The following is a 19247-nucleotide window of genomic DNA, read 5'->3' on the forward strand; positions in this document are numbered from 1 at the left end:
GCTCATACCACCCACGGCCACTTAAACGTCAATATTTAGTGGCGTTACACACAACTCACAGAAAACAATACATCACTAGACATTCCAAATTCATGCCCTCATTCTGCTTTCAGGAGTCATCACAATGGATCAGACCGATATCTGTTATCAATGGCACATAGCACAAACACCGACACACTAACCCCAAGACAATAACAGACTCACACAAGGAAAATACACGATCTCCAATAAAATCTCAGTCTGTGATGAATCAGACAAACATCCATCACAAAACACAATTATGCAGGGCTAGCAAAGTAATTATTAGCAAAACACGTTACCTGGAAAATTTACAGGAGCCCAAAAATATAGTTTACATTTCTAATGGCTTGGTTGCTTCTCTTTGATAATGCATAAGCTTTCCACAAGCCCAAACACTAAGAAAATGACAAAATCTACAAAACAATGACTGGATGGGTATCACATATTATTGGGGACCTATACAGTGTTGTACAGGAACATGGGAAGAATACTGCTGTAAAAAGACAGTGCAAAGATATTACACTTTAGGTGACAACGGTTCTACCAATAAAAAAAGATGCATTCATTACATTTTTTAATACAGAAAAGATGTTTACATTATATTGAGAGTCACTGAAAGCACAAGTAAATTATTAATTTAAATAACATTAAATTTAATTGATGGAAGTCAGATGAATAAACTTTTTTTACGGAAATTTAAACAGTTTACCCTCAAGATCAATACAAAAATGTATAATAAGAGAACTTAATACATATTGTATACATGAAAAAGGGCAAGGATGCACAAAATGGAAACAAACAATTATAAATAAATCTGAAAAAGACATAGGGCAACAAAGAAACAGAAGGCTTCCCTGAAGGCAGAACAGGCTGTAAATATACTCCATAAAGTGAAGAACAAAGTATAAAAATTTGTGAGGTGTAGAATGCAAAAAGAGAATACAAATACCAAAACAAAGAAATTGTCGGAATATGCAAAGTGGTGATACAGGAATGGCTATAGAAATGCAAAGATGTAGAAGTACGCATGACTATAGAAAATATAGATGGAGGAAAGGACACTGCAGTACTAAACAAGGGGAAGGCTGCTGCTGCTCATTGGAACATTAGAAATCATCACAGTGGTTGATTCTTTCCCTTGTGTTGGAGTATTAAAACACTAAGCATTTTGCTTTCCTGTTGTCTTTTGTTGCGGTTGCTGTAATTTCTTGTCCTAGCATCAGTGCTATCAGTATGAGGGTGGCCAAAGCAGCTGACTAGTCAGAGGCCTCTAGAGCCTTCCTTGATGCACAGATTGGCAGTTCAGTCTGCTGGTTGTTGGGAAGCTGGCAGCATGCCTGTTTCCACAGCCATCTTTACAGCAGCATAAATCCGCTGTGGGAGATTCTTGATTGTCTCCTCTAGCAGGGCAAACTGTCTAGGTATATCTGCAAGCTGTTCGGCAGAGGTAAAGCTGTTGCTGGGCATTATGTCAGTGCAGTTGGTGGCTTCAGCATGAACACTATCTTCACCTTTGACATAGCTGGTGCCATTTCTGGAACTATTTTGGCTCATGGAGGTGGAGACCAAACCCACCTGTTCTGCCTCCCCCGCAGCATGTGGACAACACCGCAGCTTCTGTTTTGGTGCACTGTCAAGCTGTAATTCAGACATACGCTTTTTGGCGTGGGTCTGCCCAAGTCTGTTGGCTGTTGGGCCCATAAAGCTTGTGTCTGATGCAGACAGCAGCTCTGCTTTGCTAACATCACTAATGCGGTCCACATGTGGCAGTGCAGTTGGACCTAGATGGCAGACAGAATGGTTAGCCTTCTCTTGCTTAGGCTGGCTGTAAGGTACTTCATGCTGGCGAGCCCCACAGTTCATGTACTTCAGTTCTTTGTTTCTGGGGAGCAGACATTTCTGGCTTTGATGTTCACCGGCACACTGGATGCAAATGTCAAGCTGTGAACAATGGTGTGCCATATGTCCAATGGCCTGGCATCGGAAACATCGAGGGCCACCCAGCCTTCTCTTCAGGTTTTCCACGCTAATGATTGTGTTGGCAATCAGTGTGATGCTAAAAATTTTCCTGTTCTGTGGGGTCTCAGGAACTACAACCAGAAACAGAGGCATTTCCCTCCCTGTCTTTGGATATTTCATGCGCACCACAAAGTGTACAGCAAATCCGAGCTCTTCCAGTTCCCTCCACAGGTGGTGTGGCTGAAAAGTACGCGGTAGCCCACGGAAGACTGCTGTGATGACTTTGTCCGAGTGGGTAGTATGAGTGTAAAACAGAATTTGACGTGCTGCTGCTTCACTCTCAACTCTTCTATAGTCTGCGATGTTACAGAAATTGACCCGGATGAGGTCTTTACCTGCAGTTCTCACACTGAAGTCCTCTGTTGTCCACTCTTTAAGTAACTGCAGGAAATATCTGTAGTGGTCCTTGATGTGTAGGATGATTGGTGGTGGCTTAAGCTCTGCCTGCTTGACAGATTGTAGGTCACTGTTGCTGGAACCAGGCCCTTCTTTCATTCCTCCTCCTATGACTTCATTCGTTATTCTTCCTCCTAAGACATCTCCGTTTGCTATTCCTCCTCCAGCGACACCTCCGTTCACTACTCCTCCTCCAGCTGCACCTCCGTTCGCTGTCCCTCCTCCTGCGACACCTCCGTTCGCTGTCCCTCCTCCTGCGACACCTCCGTTCGCTGTCCCTCCTCCTGCGACACCTCCGTTCGCTGTCCCTCCTCCTGCGACACCTCCGTTCGCTGTCCCTCCTCTTGCGACACCCCCGTTCGCTGTCCCTCCTCCTGCGACACCCCCGTTCGCTGTCCCTCCTCCTGCGACACCCCCGTTCGCTGTCCCTCCTCCTGCGACACCTCCGTTCGCTGTCCCTCCTCCTGCAACACCTCCGTTCGCTGTCCCTCCTCCTGCGACACCTCCGTTCGCTATTCCTCCTCCTGCAACACCTTCATTCGCTATTCCTCCTCCTACGACATCTCCATTCCTTATCCCTCGTCCTACAACACCTCCATTCGTTATTCCTCCTCCTCCAACTACTTCAATTGTTATTCCTCCTCCTCCGACTACTAAATTCCTTATTCTGCCTCTTATGACTACTAAATTCCTTATTCCTCCTCCTAAGACTACTCCATTCGTTATCCCTCCTCCTCCAACTGTTCCATTTGTTATTGCTTCTCCTACAACTGTTCCATTCGTTATTCCTCCTCGTACAACTACTCCATTCCTTATAACTCCTCCCACAACTACTCCATTGTTTATTCCTTCTCCTGTGACAGTTCCATTGCTTATTCCTCCTGCTATAACTTCTCCATTCCTTATTCCTCCTGCTATAACTTCTCTGTTCCTTATTCCTGCTGCTACGACTTCTCCATTTGTTATTCCTCCTGCTATGACTTCTCCATTTGTTATTCCTCCTGCTACGACTTCTCCATTTGTTATTCCTCCTGCTACGACTTCTCCATTTGTTATTCCTCCTGCTACGACTTCTCCATTTGTTATTCTTTCTTCTTCAGTTTCTTCATTCATCAATAGCTCTTCTTGTTCTTCTGTTCTTTCATTCATTAATCCTCCTTCAACTTCCTCCTCCATTATTTCTTCATGATCAATTTCTTCTTCGTCTATTATTCCTTCTTCTACTACTTCACTATTCATTATGCCACCTTCAGTTTCTTCATCCACTATTCCCCCTCCTTCGATTTCTTCATTCACTATTCCTCCTCCTCCAGTTTCTTCATTAATTAAATCTTCTTCCTCTATTTCTTCATTCCTTAATCCTCCTCCTCGTTCTATCTGTTTATTCATTAATCTTTCTTCTATTTCTTCATTCATTAAGCCTTCTTCTATTTCTTCACTCACGAATCCTTCTTCTGTTTCTTCATTCACGAATCCTCCTCCTGTTTCTTCATTCACGAATCCTTCCTCCGTTTCTTCATTCATGAATCCTTCTTCCATTTCTTCATTCACGAATTCTTCTTCCATTTCTTCATTCACGAATTCTTCTTCCATTTCTTCATTTGTTATTTCTTCCTCTTCATCAATTTCTTGTTCTTCATAATCAATGTCTTCTTCATTGACTATTTCTTCTTCTTCTTCACCACCATCATATTCATCATCTTGCACTACGGAGGCACTGTCAGTGTCACTGTACAATGAATTAGCACAATTCTCCCCATCAGACGGGTTTTGTGGTAGAGTTGTGTGGTCGGTAGACAACCCTCTTCTATCATGAACAACCTCTGTTTTCCACCTCCTGTTCAGGGGGGGTATGATGGCAGCAGGTCTCTTGCCACTAGCATATGCTTTCTGAAATGCAGTCGAGAAGCGTTTGTGTAGTTGCTCCGAATCGATATGATTCGACTCTTGAATTGCATTTTGTTGTTGGTGGTGCTGCAGCTTATATTCCTGGTGGCACTCAGGAAGCTCTGCATGGACAACAGCGTTTTCTTCTGGCATCAACAATGGCACTGAATTTCCTGCAGTTTGGAAGTGGCGTGGAGCACTTGGAAAGTGGCGAGGGCATACCAAGCAATGGTATTCCCCTGCTACATGCTGTGGTACCATATTGGGAGCGCCATCTGCATCACATACCTCCATCTCCTCAGTTTCAAATTCGCCCATGAAGTGACAATAAGGCTGAAAGATGGAAATAATACATATAAGGGCTACATGAAGGAGAGAGAATTGAAAACAGTATGGAAAGGATAGAGGAAATGGATGAGGATGATGAGATGGGAATGTGAACTGCGAGAAGGATTTGATACAGCACTGAAGGCCTAAGATTGAACGAAAGTATCGAGGTGGATGGCATTCCCTCAAAATTATTACGCTCATTGAGAGAACCAACCATGCCAAAAATTTTTCACCTGCCAAGCAGGATACATAATACATATGAAATACCCTAAGGCAGATTATAATATTAAAGAAAGTAAAACAAAGATACTGGTGTGAAAGACAAATTAAGTTAGGTGATGTTGGTCAATGGAATTCATTTAGAAAATGATACCCTAAAATAGGCATAGATAAACGAGTTCTGCAACTGCTCCAGCTGTGCTCCTGCCTAGCACAGCAGCAAGTGGGGGTGAGGATGGAGGAGGAAAAGGAAAGCTGCAGCCAGACACTATTAAACATAGTCCATCACCTTGTCAAATACAAAGCAGTTTGCAGACAACATTACTTTGTTAAATTAGATTTACATTCTGCTTCAGGAATACTATGGCATCCATGCAGTTGTTCAAATACAAAAAAGTGGAGAAGCCATATAATTCAATGCGACAGAATGGGAGTTGCTTTACTTTTCGTATTGTTTGAAGCCATGCAAAGTGCTTAACATGCTATCGCAAAATTATGAGCTGGAAAAACATTAACTGGAACATCATTACACCAGCCACAAAGACAATAATGCACTTGTCTTCCGAGAAACAAGAATGAATGCTGGCTGAATTGAAAGAAGCCATAAGGGAAAAAACTGAGTTAAGAATAAAGTAGTGAAAAAGTCTTTGATGGTCGAAATCATCATTTCTTTGAATTCATTAAGTATCTTAGTGCAAAGGGAGTGTCATTTGGTAGCAGAAATTGTGGACAAAAGACTGATTCTATCAAACAAAAATTTATTCTATGGAAAAATCAACTTAAAGTTCATGATATGAAACATTTCTCAGAGCTCAAGACAGTCATTTGTGGACCAGACATGACTAAATATGTTTTTTAATAATTTAACCATTTCATCATGAGTTCTCAAACAGAAGAATGATTTTTTTGTTTGTAATGTACTACTTTACTTCTACCTGGAGCTACTAAACATACAGTGTGGCACCCAGTTCAATGACTATTTTGTCCAGTCTGGAAATTTATAAGACTTCTACACATTACCCCAAGAGCAATGTTCTTGAATGCATAGACAAGCTACTAAAGTTATTTCAATGTATGGTTCAACATGTGTGAGAGCTTTTTCTCTCCCTCTCTTTCATTAAATCGGCAAAGCACTGCCGACGTTTAGTTGGTTTTAACAGATCTTAATCTGCATAGCTCCATGTGTTCCACTGCATGAAAAACCATAGATGCAGACACATTATGTATTCTAAAATCGAAATGTGTATAAATTAAAAAACATTACAACTTATTGCTAACAGCCTGTAGGTAAAGCTTTTGTAGCACTGCTAATTGTGTTAGCTCTGCCTAACATACTAAGTAATAAGCATTATTGCTCTCGCAGAAAAATAAAAAGATGAAAATCAACACTAGTCATAAAATCCTGCTTACAAAAGTTTGGTGCAATATCTGCCTCTTAGAAGTAGTTACACTGTGTTGCAAATACATCTTCCTTAGTTTCTCGCATGTGCAGCCTTCAGGATACAGTCATCTCAGTCGCACACCTTCTTGGAATAACGCACTGGTGGGGGAAGCTGGAGCACTGAGCAGGCTTGGCTGCACTTGCGGAGCGCGAGCGCACTTTGGGAGCAAAAATCTTGGCCAGACCTTTACTAAAGGTAGTAGATGACTTCTGCTATTCAGGGAAGAAAATAGATGGCAAAGGCTGAACTAGTGAGGAAATAAAATATGGACTGGCAATCGTAAGAGAAGCTTCTGAAATGTAATGATACTGAAAAATGCTGAAGATTGCCTGGGTACATTGGATCATTATGAGGACATAGTGAATCGAAATGGGAGAAAAATTTATGGTACAATTTGAGTCTGCTTGTGGTCTCGCGATAGCTTTCTCGCTTCCCGAGCACGGGGTCCCGGGTTCAATTCCCGGTAGGGTCAGGGATTTTTCCTGCCTCGAGATGACTGGGTGTTGTGTCATCTTCATCATCATCATCATTCATCCCCATCACGGTCGGAGGAAGGCAATGGCAAACCACCTCCACTAGGACCTTGCCTAGTAAAGCGGTGCGGGTCTCCCACATCGTCCCCTACGCTCCGTCACGGAGTATGGGACTTCGTCATCATCACAATTTGAGTAATATAAAAGACTGGTTGATACAGCACATCCTGAAGCATAAAGGACTCTCTGGTTTAGTAATACAAGGAAGTGTGGGGGATGAAACTGGGAAAAACAGACAAAGGCTTGAATACAGTAAGCAAGTTCAAGAGGAAGTAAGTTGCAGTTGTATAGAAAGAGGCTTGTGAAGGAAAGAGTAGCATGGAGAGCTGTATCAAACTAGTCTTCCAACTGAAGACCCCAACAATAACAACAGGATAAATGAAAACCATATAACTGTCCATGACCAATTACAATATTTCAGGTTTTATCTATAGCTCATGCCATTCTCCAAAAATTAATGCTTTCCTTTTTATTGTAGCTTTTCTTATGTTTTAACTCATCATTTATTTTACTTGTAGGCAACTTGAATAAAATAAGATCATAAACCACATCATCACACATCTGCAACTAAGCAAAATAATGTAATAGTAAAATGATGAACAACTGAATGCCAAAATGACAATAATAATACACTGAGGATAAGAATTTATTTTAGTTTAATAATTGTCTAGCTGTGACTGCATGATCATTCTGATATTCACATGGATAATTTGGGAGAAACACAGGAAACTCAAAATAGGATGACTGTATCAGGTACATAAGCAACAAGATTATGAAAAGGACAGATTGCTACTCACCATATAGAGGAACATTTGAGTCGTAGACAGACACAATGAAAAGACACTGTACATTTAAGCTTTCGGAAGAAAGGCCTTCTTCCAATCTGATTGTTGTGGGCAACCTGTAGACAGCAACTGCACACGACGAGAGCAGCAACTTGGGATGGATGGTGAGGGTATGGAGGACGCATGAGGTGGGGAGGAGGAGGAGGAGGAGGAGGAGGAGGATGGAAAGTAGGGTAAGAGTGGGGGAAGGTTTAGTGCTGTTTGTGAGGTCATACAGGGTCATGATGGGAAGAGGATAGTGCTGTTAGGTGCAGTCAGTGTTTTTCTCTTTCTTTGTATTCTTTATTTTTGGGTGGGCGTGGCGGCAAAGAGGGACAGAAGCAGAGAAAGGGAAAAGACAAGTGGCTGCACTGGCAAAACAGAAGGCTGCATAGCGCTGGAGTGGGGGCAGAAAATGAGGTACACAGGATATATCTACATCTACAAAGATAATCCAAAAACCACCTTACGGCGTATGGTACCCTGTACCACTACCTGTCATTTCCCCTCCTGTTCCACTTGCAAATACAGCGAGTGGTATTGAGTCACAAGGGGAGTGCTCCTTTGTGGCCAGATGGTGGGACTTTGGGAGGTGGATGGTCCCTTGGTATACTTGAGGAGGGATTGCTCGTCACTACAGGTGTGACAGCCACACGTGGCTAAGCTGTATGGAACAGACTTCTTGATGGAATGGGTGGCAGCTGTTGAAGTGGAGGTATTGCTGGTAGTTGGTAGGTTCGATATGGACAGAAGTACTAATGTAATCATTTTTCAGGTGAAGGTCAATATCAAGGAAGGTGGCTTGCTGCATTGAGACAGACAAGGTGAAGTGAATGAAGGAGAAGCTGTTTAGGTTCTGGAGGGCTGTGGACAGGGTGTCCCCACACAGTCTGAATTGTGAATATGTCATCAATGAATCTGAACCAGATGATGGGTTGGCATTCTGGGAGGTTAGGAAGCGTACCTCTAGAGGGTCCTTGAATAGGATGGTGCCATGAGGGTGCCCATTGCTGTACCACAGATCTGTTTGTAGGTGACACCTTCAAAGGAGAAGTAATTTTGGTTGAGGATACAGTTGGTCATGGTTATCCAGAAGGAGGCTCTAAGTTTGGACTCAATCGGGCATTGGGAAAGGCAGTGTACGGCAAGGCCATAGGCACTGGGGATATTAGTGTAGAAGGAGGTGGTATCGACAGTGACAAGCAGGATGCCAAGTGGTAAAGGAACAGGGACTGCAGAAAGTTGGTGGAATAATTGGTTGATGTCTTTTAGACATGAGGGTAAGTTAAGGGCTTCGCTCCTCTCTACATTAACTGTTGTTTCCCAGTTCTCAATTTATTTTTCTGAGAATTACAGCAACACCATCAAGGGCACTGTTGTGTGCGTATGTGAAATGGATGAACAGTAGCACTAACCTTTTACATTATTTAATAACTTATTAACGAAACTGTTGTACACCAAGAATGAACTGAATGAGATAACATTATCGTAAAGGGATTGGCCTTGTATATGGAAGGATGGAGACTCCAATCCAGCCAGCCTGATTTAGGTTTTCCGTGGTTTCCCAATACTACTTCAGGTAAAGGTAAGGATGGTTCCTACTCTAAGGCCATGATCAACTACCTGTTCCATTCTTGTCAAACTAGACCTAGATGTATGGAAATGGCTGTATATAAGAATTAAGTTTCTTTGTTGTTCTTAGTTTTAATACCATGACTTGTCCAATATTCTTGTAAAAATAATCTCTGGGCGAATAAAACAATCCTATTATTACTACTACTTTGAATGTTCTTGTAGAACAAACATCTTCAACTTCTATTTGAAAACCTGCCTTCTGCCAACAAAGGCCTTCAACTCTTGTGGTGACTTGCTGAAAATATGGACTATAGAGCCTTTTTTTTTAACAGGATTTAATGGCAAGCTAGTTATATAAAGTCAATACTTTGTTTTTTTTTTGTTCAATGAATCTGCAATGCTGTTTCTTTTAGAAACAGCTCAGCTACTATGGAAACAACCAAGTCAATGTACTCCAGTATGGAGTCCACTTTCCCCAGCCTATTTGATAGATTACTATATGAGATTCATGAATTCACACCAGAAATTACTCTGATGGCTCACATTTGGATCAAAAATATTCTTTGTATCTGAATTGCAGAGCTAATAATGAATAAGAAAATAGGAATGCGGATTAGCTACAATGAATAGCACAGTGAACACATTACCATAACCAAGACGGCAAAGCCAATACCCATCACAGAAGTACAAGTTTATAAAGCAACTAGCGCTGCAGATGAAGAAGAGAAATAGTTAAGGAAGAGGAAAATTTAACTGTAATGGGGGAATGGAATTTAGTATTAGGAAACGAAAGAGAAGGAAAAATAGTAGGAGGATACATGTTGGGGGAAAGGAGTAAACATGGAAGCCACCTGCTATAATTTTGCACAGAGACTAATTTAATAACAACTAAAACTTGGTTTAGAAATCATACAAGAAGGTTACATATATGGAAGAGACCAGGAACACTGGAAGGTTTGTGACTGATAATATAACTATATAACAGTTTACAGTTATGAACCATAGATTAAGATGGAAAAAATTGCAAACAGATATGAAAATAAGGGAATGAGACCTTGAAAAGTTGAAAGAACCGGAGGGTTGTTGAGAGTTTCACAGGGAGCGTCAAGCAACAACTGAGGAATACAACAGAAGATGAATAGGTAGCTTCGAGAGATGAAATAGTGAAGGCAGCAGAGGAGCAAATAGGTAATAGGACAAGGTATAGTAGTAATCCTTTGAGAGGAGATACTGAATTTAATTGTTGAAAGGAGAAAATCTTAATGAAGTAGATGAATGTGAATATACAGGGTGAGTCACGAGGTCCCCCCCTCCATTTCTGAAGGGAACAAAAAATGTAAATAAAGTAATGAGGTCAGATCCATAATTAAGGAGCTACAGTAATTGAAAAACTGAGGAAAAGGGCAGAAAAAACTTTTATTGGAGGATTTCACTATCAAAAATGCACATACAGTAGAGCGTCGATTATCCGAAGTAATTGGGGGACGTGGGTGTTCGGAAAACTGGTTTGTTCGGATAATCAAACTGTACATGTTTATTTGCCAAAAAGAAGTATTGTACAGTAAATTTATTCATAAAAACAGACATCTCTTTCAGTATTACAAAGTACCATACATAGGCAACTTCAGTAGGAATATATAATATGTGGCACAGTTTATTAAACAAAAATATATACACATTACATACGCATTTTGCATGAACAATACACACAGTATACAAAATTAATATTTAAAAAAAAAACCTTTATTTTGGTCTGTCCAATCAAGCCTACATGCTTAACAAGCAGCTAAGTCACGTACTTTTTTCATTACAGATATCTGAAACTGATCACTTTCAGCTTGGGCTTCAAACCATCGCAAGGCAGTATCTAAACAAGTGAACGCCTCAGAAGCTGTTGGTATACTTTCATCTTCACTTTCTGGAGCACTGATTGATGAGATGCTGGCGGCATCATCTTTATCAGTGACGACATTTACAATCTCATTGTCCTGCATGATTTGGTGTCCTGGATCTGCATCATCGATATTCATCCATTCATGAGCGCCTTCTTCATCACATTCGTGGCAATCCTTCAAACTGCACGGAGCGGCACATCTCAACTCTAAGCTGGCGCAGCTGTTGCTGTCAACAGCTTTGATACTGCCGCTACTTCTACTGCCAGTGCTAAGCCGATAGAAGTGTGCTGACTGTTGAAACAAAGCGACTGGCAGCTTGGCCGGTCAGCAGCGCCTTGTGAAGGCCCTATTAGAAGCAATGTTCCGCCAGCGGTGGCCCAGTGTGGCGACTACTGTGGGAAACTTGGTTTGGGAGTGAGGGGGATGATGGACAGTAGGGTGGGAGAGTAACAGGTGCGAGCGAGTACACAGTTCGGTTAAGCGGTCGTTCGGTTGACCGACGTTCGGATAATCGACGCTTTACTGTAATAATTAATTTAAACAATTTTGTAGCAGTCTCTTGCATTAAGAGTGGATTTAAAGCACATGTTCAAAATTTCCTCCCTGCATTTGAAGGCAAAGGTTCGCACGGGAGTGAACCACACGAGTAGCATTTTGTAATTTCACAGTCTCGTTCCTTATTGACATTGCGGCATTGAAAATGTTGTGTATCAATTCTTTTCATGTTTCCACCTAAACTTTGTACACAAAGTCTTACATCCACCCCCAGATGTAATCTATGGGTATTAAATCTGGGGATCTGGCAGACCAGTTGATAGGGCCCCCGCGACCTATCCATCAATGTGGGAATTGCTGATTAAAGATAAGCTGTTAGCACAAGGTGGAAGTGTGCAGGTGCCCCGTCACGTTGGATGTACATGTGGTGTCTTGTTTCCAGAGGAAAATCTTCAAAAAGTTGCGGTAAGTATTCTCGTAAAAAGTTTGGTACATCTGACCATTTAAATTTCCCGGAAGAATAAACGGCCTCAGTAACTGGTCACACACAACACCACATCAGACATTGACACTGAATCTGCGTTGAAACTAAGATACTACCGTGGCATGGGGATTTTCATCGGCCCAGACATGCATGTTGTTGATGCCATCTCTTGTAAAGGTTGCCTAATCACTGAACATTATGAAGCAATAGAACTGCCAATTTCCATTTAACCAGTTACAAAAGTGCAAAAGACTGGCACAATCATGTGGCTCTAAATGGTGAATTTCTGCACATGAAAAGGATACAGTCCATTCTCACGAAGACTCCTACATACCTTAGATCGTGAAACGCTCAACTGAGTAGCTAGGCGTCCTGTACTTTAACATCATGATGTCTTTTGGAGTGAATACGAATACTGGGAAGAGTATCAGTTTCTAGCAATATTTGATATGTTCCACTAAATGTTTTGGCATTCGGAATCCTACGATTAGGATACTGACTGTGATATTCAGAAACAGCAGCTTTTGCATTACCATCACAGAAGCCCAAAATGTACACTATCTCTCCATACCCCTCGATGAAACTTTTACGGCATCGCAAAGTGTACTGTACACAGGAGACAATAACAGTAAATAGTGACTACAGTATAAACAACTTGGTTGTTATGTGTTGTGTTATGTCCGCACTATAACACAACAAATATTCCGTGATAACCAAATTTATTTGACCTTCTGTCACCCAAAACAAAACAAGTTCGACTACACAACACTTCGCTGGCTGTAGCGCCAAGGAGAAATCAGAGTCACTAATACAGAATACAAGTCCAAACCACTGCCAACCAGTCGATACCGACGCGTTGAAAGTTTCCAGCCAGGGAGGCCACAGTACGATTCGGCTGTCGTGAATCCAGCAGCCGGGTAGTAACACAGTCATCAGCAAAGATTGAACTGGTTAAACGGGCTCAGGGAGCTCGCTTAAATCCGCAGGTTCGGCCAGAGTGTTGGCAGATGGCACCCTTATACGGTTGCTCACTCTGGTGGCAAGGGCAGTGCCGGCAGGGTAATCTGTATTGATAGAGGTGTGTACGCTGCCGCTAACCCCGCGGCGCCAGTTGTTGACATCATGTGCGGCGCCAGCGGTACTCACTGTGTGCCGCACGTGTTGTAGCACACCACGCCGAGTTGACGACTGCTGTGCGGTGGCCGATACGACATTATGCAAACACGTTATCACTTGCTGCGCTTGGATACCCAAAGCTGATCGTGTGTCTTGTGAACAGAAGTGTAGCGCTCCATACACCACGGCATGTCTCGGAACTCTGTTAAAACTCCTTAATTATGGATCTGATCACATTATTGTATTCACATTTTTTGTTCCAAGCAACCTAAGGAATAAACTCCAGCAACCGGGGGAAAACTTCATGAGTCACCCTGTACATATCTAAAAAACAAGACTGTCAAAGTTAAAAATAACTTCACAGAAATGATAATAGGGGCAAATGAAGAAAGGTTACAGAAGCATATTTAGCTATGGGGCAGATAGGTAGGCCTACCATGTATACGAAAATTAAAAAGACCACTGGAGAAAAGAGAAACACCTGCATGAATTTCAAGAGCTCAGATGGAAAAATCAGTGCTAAGCAAAGAAGAAAAACATGAAAGGTAGAAGGAATACACACAGATTAGAGGGGCTATACAAGGGAAATGAATTTAAAAGCAATATTATAGAAAGGGAAGAGGTTGTAGATGAATATATGATTTGAGATACAACAGCAGAGGAGGAATCTGAACGAGCACTGAAAGGCCAAAGTTGAAACAAGGCACATGGAGTGGACGACGTACCCAGAGAACTTTTGGTATTCTTGGAAGAGTTAACAATGACAAAATTATTCCCTCTACTGTGCAAAATATATGAGACAGGGAAACACCATTAGATTTCAGGAAGAATGTAGTAATTCCAATGCTAAAGAAAGCAGGTGCCGACAGATGTGAACATTACCGAACTATCAGTTTAATAAGTCAAGGTTCAAATATACTGACATAAATAATTTACAGAAGTATGGATAAACTAGTAGCAGCCAACCTCACGGAACATCAGCTTGGATTCCAGAGACATGGAGAGACATGAGGGACTGACCCTACGACTTATCTTAGAATATAGGGTAAAGAAAGGCAAACCCACATTTATAACAATTTTAGACTTAGAAAAGCCTCTGGCAATGCTGAGTGGCACCCTATTTGAAATTCTGATGACAGCAGAGGTAAAGCACATGGAGTGAAAAGCTATTTACAACTTTTACAGAAATCACGTGACAGTTTAAGAGCCGAGCAACATGAAAGGGAATCAGTGGTTGACAAATGAGTGAGACGGGGTTGTAACCTATTCCCAATGTTATTCAGTCTGTATGCTGAGCAAGCAGTAAAGGAAATCAAAGAAAAATCTAGAGCAGGAACTGAAGTTCAGCGAGAAGAAATGAAAACTTTGATGTCTGCCAATGATACTGTAATTCTGTCAGAGACAGCAAAGGATTTGGAAGAGCACCTGAATGGAACAGACAGTGACTTGAAAGAAGGATATAATATGAACATCAACAAAAGCAAAACAAGGCTAAAGGAATGCAGTCAAATTAAATCAGCGATGCTGAGGGAATCAGATTTGGCAGTCAGACAGTAAAAGTAATAGATGAGTTTTACTAGTTGGGCAGCAAAGTTAGCGATGATGGTCAATGTGAAGAGAATGTAAAAAACAAGACTGGCAATGGCAAGAAAAGAGTTTCTGAAGAACAGAAATCTGTTAACACTGAATATAAATTTAAGTGTAATGGAGTCTTTCCTGATTTTATTTATCTGGAGTGCAGCACTGTACAGAACTGAAATGTGGACAATATGCAATTCAGACAACAAGAGAAAAGAAACTTTTAAAATGTGGTGTTACAAACAAATGCTGGAGAATAGATGGGTATATCACATAAGTTATGAGGCTGTACTGAACAGAACTGAGGGAAAACGAAAGTTTTGGCATAACTTGATTATAAGAAGAGATCATTTTACACGGCACATTCTGAGGCATTATGGAATTTTGGGGGCGGGGGGTTAAAAATTGTAGAGGGAGACCAAGATAGGAATACCTTAAGGAGGTTCAAGTGGATGTAGGTTGAAGTAGTCATTTACAGAAAAAGAGGCATGCACAGAATTGTGTAATGTGGAGAGCTGCATTAAACCCATCTACTTACTGAAGACGACGACAACAGCAACATCCGAACTGTGTGGCTCCAAAACAGTAGGCCTATGCAAAACAATGTCAAGGAATTTAACTACAGACTAGCTGAAAAAAGACCAATTTTACTTCGCTTTAATCTTCGCTTGTTTTCTAAAAACATTCCAGTTCACTTCAGAACAACATAAATATGTATACTGAGAAAATATTAAAAGTGTTGGTACTTCACGCTTCACTTAGTATTCTGTACACAACTTTAAGCAATTCACTTTCACTTAAATGTATTTCACTTTCTATCATTTTTCCCTTGATCTGTTTGAATCAGTTTCCAAAAGCTTACGGATTGCATTCAATTCTCAGCTGCTTCACCAACTTCCCATAAGAACTCCATTGCTGCAATGTCCCCTTTTGACACCCATATCGTTGAACCTAACCCTTGCAGTTCCAAACCAAAACAATCTTCATGAACGTGCATCAAGCATGGACAGAGTTAAGCTTGTTTGTGTCTTTGTGTGTGTGTGTGTGTGTGTGTGTGTGTGTGTGTGTGTGTGTGTGTGTGTCTGTCTGTCTGTGTGTGTGTGTGTGTGTGTGTGTGTGTGTCTGTCTGTGTGTGTGTGTGTGTGTGTGTGTGTGTGTGTGTGTGTGTGTTGCTTTTTTTATGCTTTAGGGTGAAAAACTGCTAAGGTCATAAGCACCTGTATCACAAAGAAAGAAAAAACAAGTACTAAATAAAAAGCTGACGCGAAAAAGGCAAAAATCCAATAAAGCGACTTTAAAAAAGGAGCCACTAAGGATAAGGATGTCCCTATGGAAAATTTCTAAAAACATTGTTGAGATGGCAGAGGTCCCCGCAGGGAGGATCAAATTTGCTTCACCATGCCACTGCAGTGAATAAAAAGTAAAACACAATTGACAGAAAACACATCATCTACTAAAAATCTGACAAAGTAGATGGCAAACATAGATATAACTGTAAACAATTAAAAAATTGGCACCAAATCAGAAAGTGGCGTACCGTCAAAGGTTGAGAGCATTAGGCACAGTGAGGCAAGGTCGCCACTTAATAAATGGTGATGACTAAAACCACAGCATCCAGTACACAGTCGGGCTAAAATGAGCTCCTCAAGATGTGAGGGCTGAGAGGAAGTCAACCATACTATTGGGAAAGGTTTAATGTCCCAGAGTTTGTTCTCCTGGAGAGAAGACTACCATGATACTACATGTCAGACAGTGACACGAAGATCATGTAAGGGAACAGAATGATTGGCAGGCTGAGAGAGGAGACCTGCAGCCTTTACAGCAGAATCAGTAGCCTCGTTCCCTCACTTGCAAACATGATCAGGAACCCACAGGAATACCATGTTGGCTGCCCCCACAGTTAGCGAGTGAAGGTATTATTAGATCCATTGTACTATAGGGTGGACTCAGTACATTGCACGATGACTCTGGATAGCACTGAGCAAATCTGAGCAGATGACACAAATTGGAAGCCCATGTTGCCAGATGTAATGGGTGGCATGATAAACGTCGTGGAGGTGTGTGGTGAAAATCTAGCACTCGTCAAGAAGCCAAGTACAAAGGCACACCCAAAACCATTGTCAGTGTTGGAACCGTCGATGTAGACGAAGACGCTGTCCATACTGTCAAAATGCGAGAAACTTACTGTGATACACCAGGCCAGGAGTGGTGTCCTTGGGAAGCGAATGGAGTCCAAAATGAACACATACATCAGCAAAGGTGCTGAACAGCGCACTTATGGGGAACATGGCAGCAATTGTAAAGCAAAGCTGTCGACGCAGTAAACAAAAGTGAACTCCAGGAGGTAACAGAGAAGATGGGCGCAGCACTTACTGGCAGTGAAAGGAATCATTAAGAAGGGGAGTATAGGATGTGTGATCGGCCATAGAAGACAGACAGCTGGCCTGACGACTGCGGAGAACATCCAGCCGGTAGGACAATGGTTAAGTCAGCGGCCTCAACATAAGGACTCTCAACGGGGCTAATATAGAAGACACTAGTGGCTAAATGTAACCCGCAATGGTGAATAGTGTTAAGACGACTTAAGACAGACTGACATATGGATTAATATATGATACATCCATAATCCAGTTTCAAATGGACAAGGGACCAGTATGAACGGAGGAGGATGGTCTGATCCACTCCTCCTAAGGTACCTGAACTGTGCACGGCTCGCGTTCATCCCATTTATTGTTTGTCACCTTCTATTATGGTACTGCCACCTCGTTTTCTTATTCCATTTACTGGCATCACTAACTTCCTGCCTTACTTGTCCATGAGCGCCAGCAGCAGTGCATATTGATAAGTGCACTGTCGTACCACCTCTGGAGCGACCGATAGTTTTTCTGGGTCATTATGTGTCTGAGTAGTCAGTTCGGGACAGACCAGCAGTGCAGTCAGGACGCACCAGCTGTGAGTCGGGGACGGAGCACCGGTGAGACGCCGACAGCCAGTGCTTGCCTACCACTGGCGACGCACATGAACTGTCCGATGGAGCGAGACTGTCGGTTGGTTGTTTCATCAGCCGACATATATTTGGTCCTTTCACCATTTCCGTGCCTGGAGTTGGTTGATTGGCGTGGAGCAGTGAGGAAATCTCCGCAGCACGTTGTTTGGCCGCCCGCTGGCGGCCTCTATGCGGTGTAAGAGTGTGTGGTGCTGTCACCATTGCTACGAGGTTTGTGGCTCACCGATCCTGGACATGAAAGTTGAGTTTTGACTTAATCTACCAGCAAGTCATGACTGTTCACATTGTGTCACTTGGAGTTCATTGCCAGCTGTTGGGATATCCCCGCGAGCAACGTGTGTTTTCAAGTTGGCAAATTTTAGCCACCCTCCAGTGGAGTTTAATTGTACTTGGTTATTTGAATTGAAGTGTACCAGTGGAATCTTCTGCCTTGTGGCCATTAACATTCCGGTTACCTGCCCTGGCCATTGACGTAAATTCAGGCAGTGTATTTTCCTCATCGTGTTGTCATTGTCCAGCACAGTGTGTAGTTTGACAGCTCAATGTGTAATTGGTTGTGGGCGCCAACACCTCCTACGTTGTTCCATTGAACTCCGTGTTGTGTGGTGGTCGGGTGAAGCAGAGGTTAGCTAGTCGGTGGGTCCGTTGACTGCCTGTCGGTTGGGCTGTCGTCAGATCAACAATGGTTGGGCCGACTGCATGTCTCACCTAAGCAAGCGATAGTATTTGAATTCCAAGCCGACCCTCAGACCTTCTGAGCGCCCTTGGGAGTACTGCCTTTTCTTGTTTGTTCTTGTTGTTTGTACTTGTATGCCTTCTAGGTGATGTTTAGATTAAGGTTATTTTGCCCTTAATATGTAAGATGGTTTGGACCTTCAGCCTAATTTAAGAACCGTTTTATGTAAAGCCTCTGGCATCTTTAAAATTAATGTTATTGAGTCTTAAGTGTTGGGCCTTCAGCCGATTTTGAATTTAAGTTGTTTTCTCTTAAAGTGTCAGATTCTTTGGGCCTCCAGCCTAATTAAGAAACATTTTTAAGTTAAGGCTTTGCCTTTTAAATTTCTGATTTTGGTTAAGCTTTAAGTTATTGGCTTTCCACAACTTACACTACCTGTCCTGTCCTGCCCTGCGGGTTTAGCACGGCATCTCAGTACCACATAAAACATGTAGAACATTGAGAAAGCGAGTACAACAAGCTGCCTGGTAATAGATGTGGGAAGACCAATAGAGTTTCCTATCAAACGTCAAGAATTTTGTTGAGCCAATGAATGGAAGAAGGAGTGGGGCGAGACATGGGACGGGGGAAGAAACTCCCAGCATTGCCAGAAGTTCATACATACAGTTTTGTCAGTGGAAGACTGGAAGCCACTGTTGATGCTCCAGTAGTATAGATGACCAAGACATAGCTGAAGATGCTGCTCAGGTG

The 19247-nt window shown here is 42.1% G+C and overlaps 1 protein-coding gene across 1 annotated transcript in view; it reads right to left on the minus strand.

Moving 5' to 3' along the window:
* Nucleotides 1-1323: 1323 nt before the first annotated feature.
* Nucleotides 1324-19247, minus strand: part of LOC124712159 — a 34531-nt gene continuing 16607 nt past the window's right edge. Inside the window, exons 2-3 of the mRNA XM_047242456.1 lie at nucleotides 2389-4656; nucleotides 1324-1962 (exon numbers count right to left, since the gene is read on the minus strand). Coding sequence (XP_047098412.1) covers nucleotides 1324-1962; nucleotides 2389-4656 — 2907 coding nt within the window. The remainder of the gene's footprint in view (nucleotides 1963-2388; nucleotides 4657-19247) is intronic.

The sequence above is a fragment of the Schistocerca piceifrons genome, chromosome 8 (assembly GCF_021461385.2).
Source record: "Schistocerca piceifrons isolate TAMUIC-IGC-003096 chromosome 8, iqSchPice1.1, whole genome shotgun sequence".
NCBI lineage: Eukaryota > Metazoa > Arthropoda > Insecta > Orthoptera > Acrididae > Schistocerca > Schistocerca piceifrons.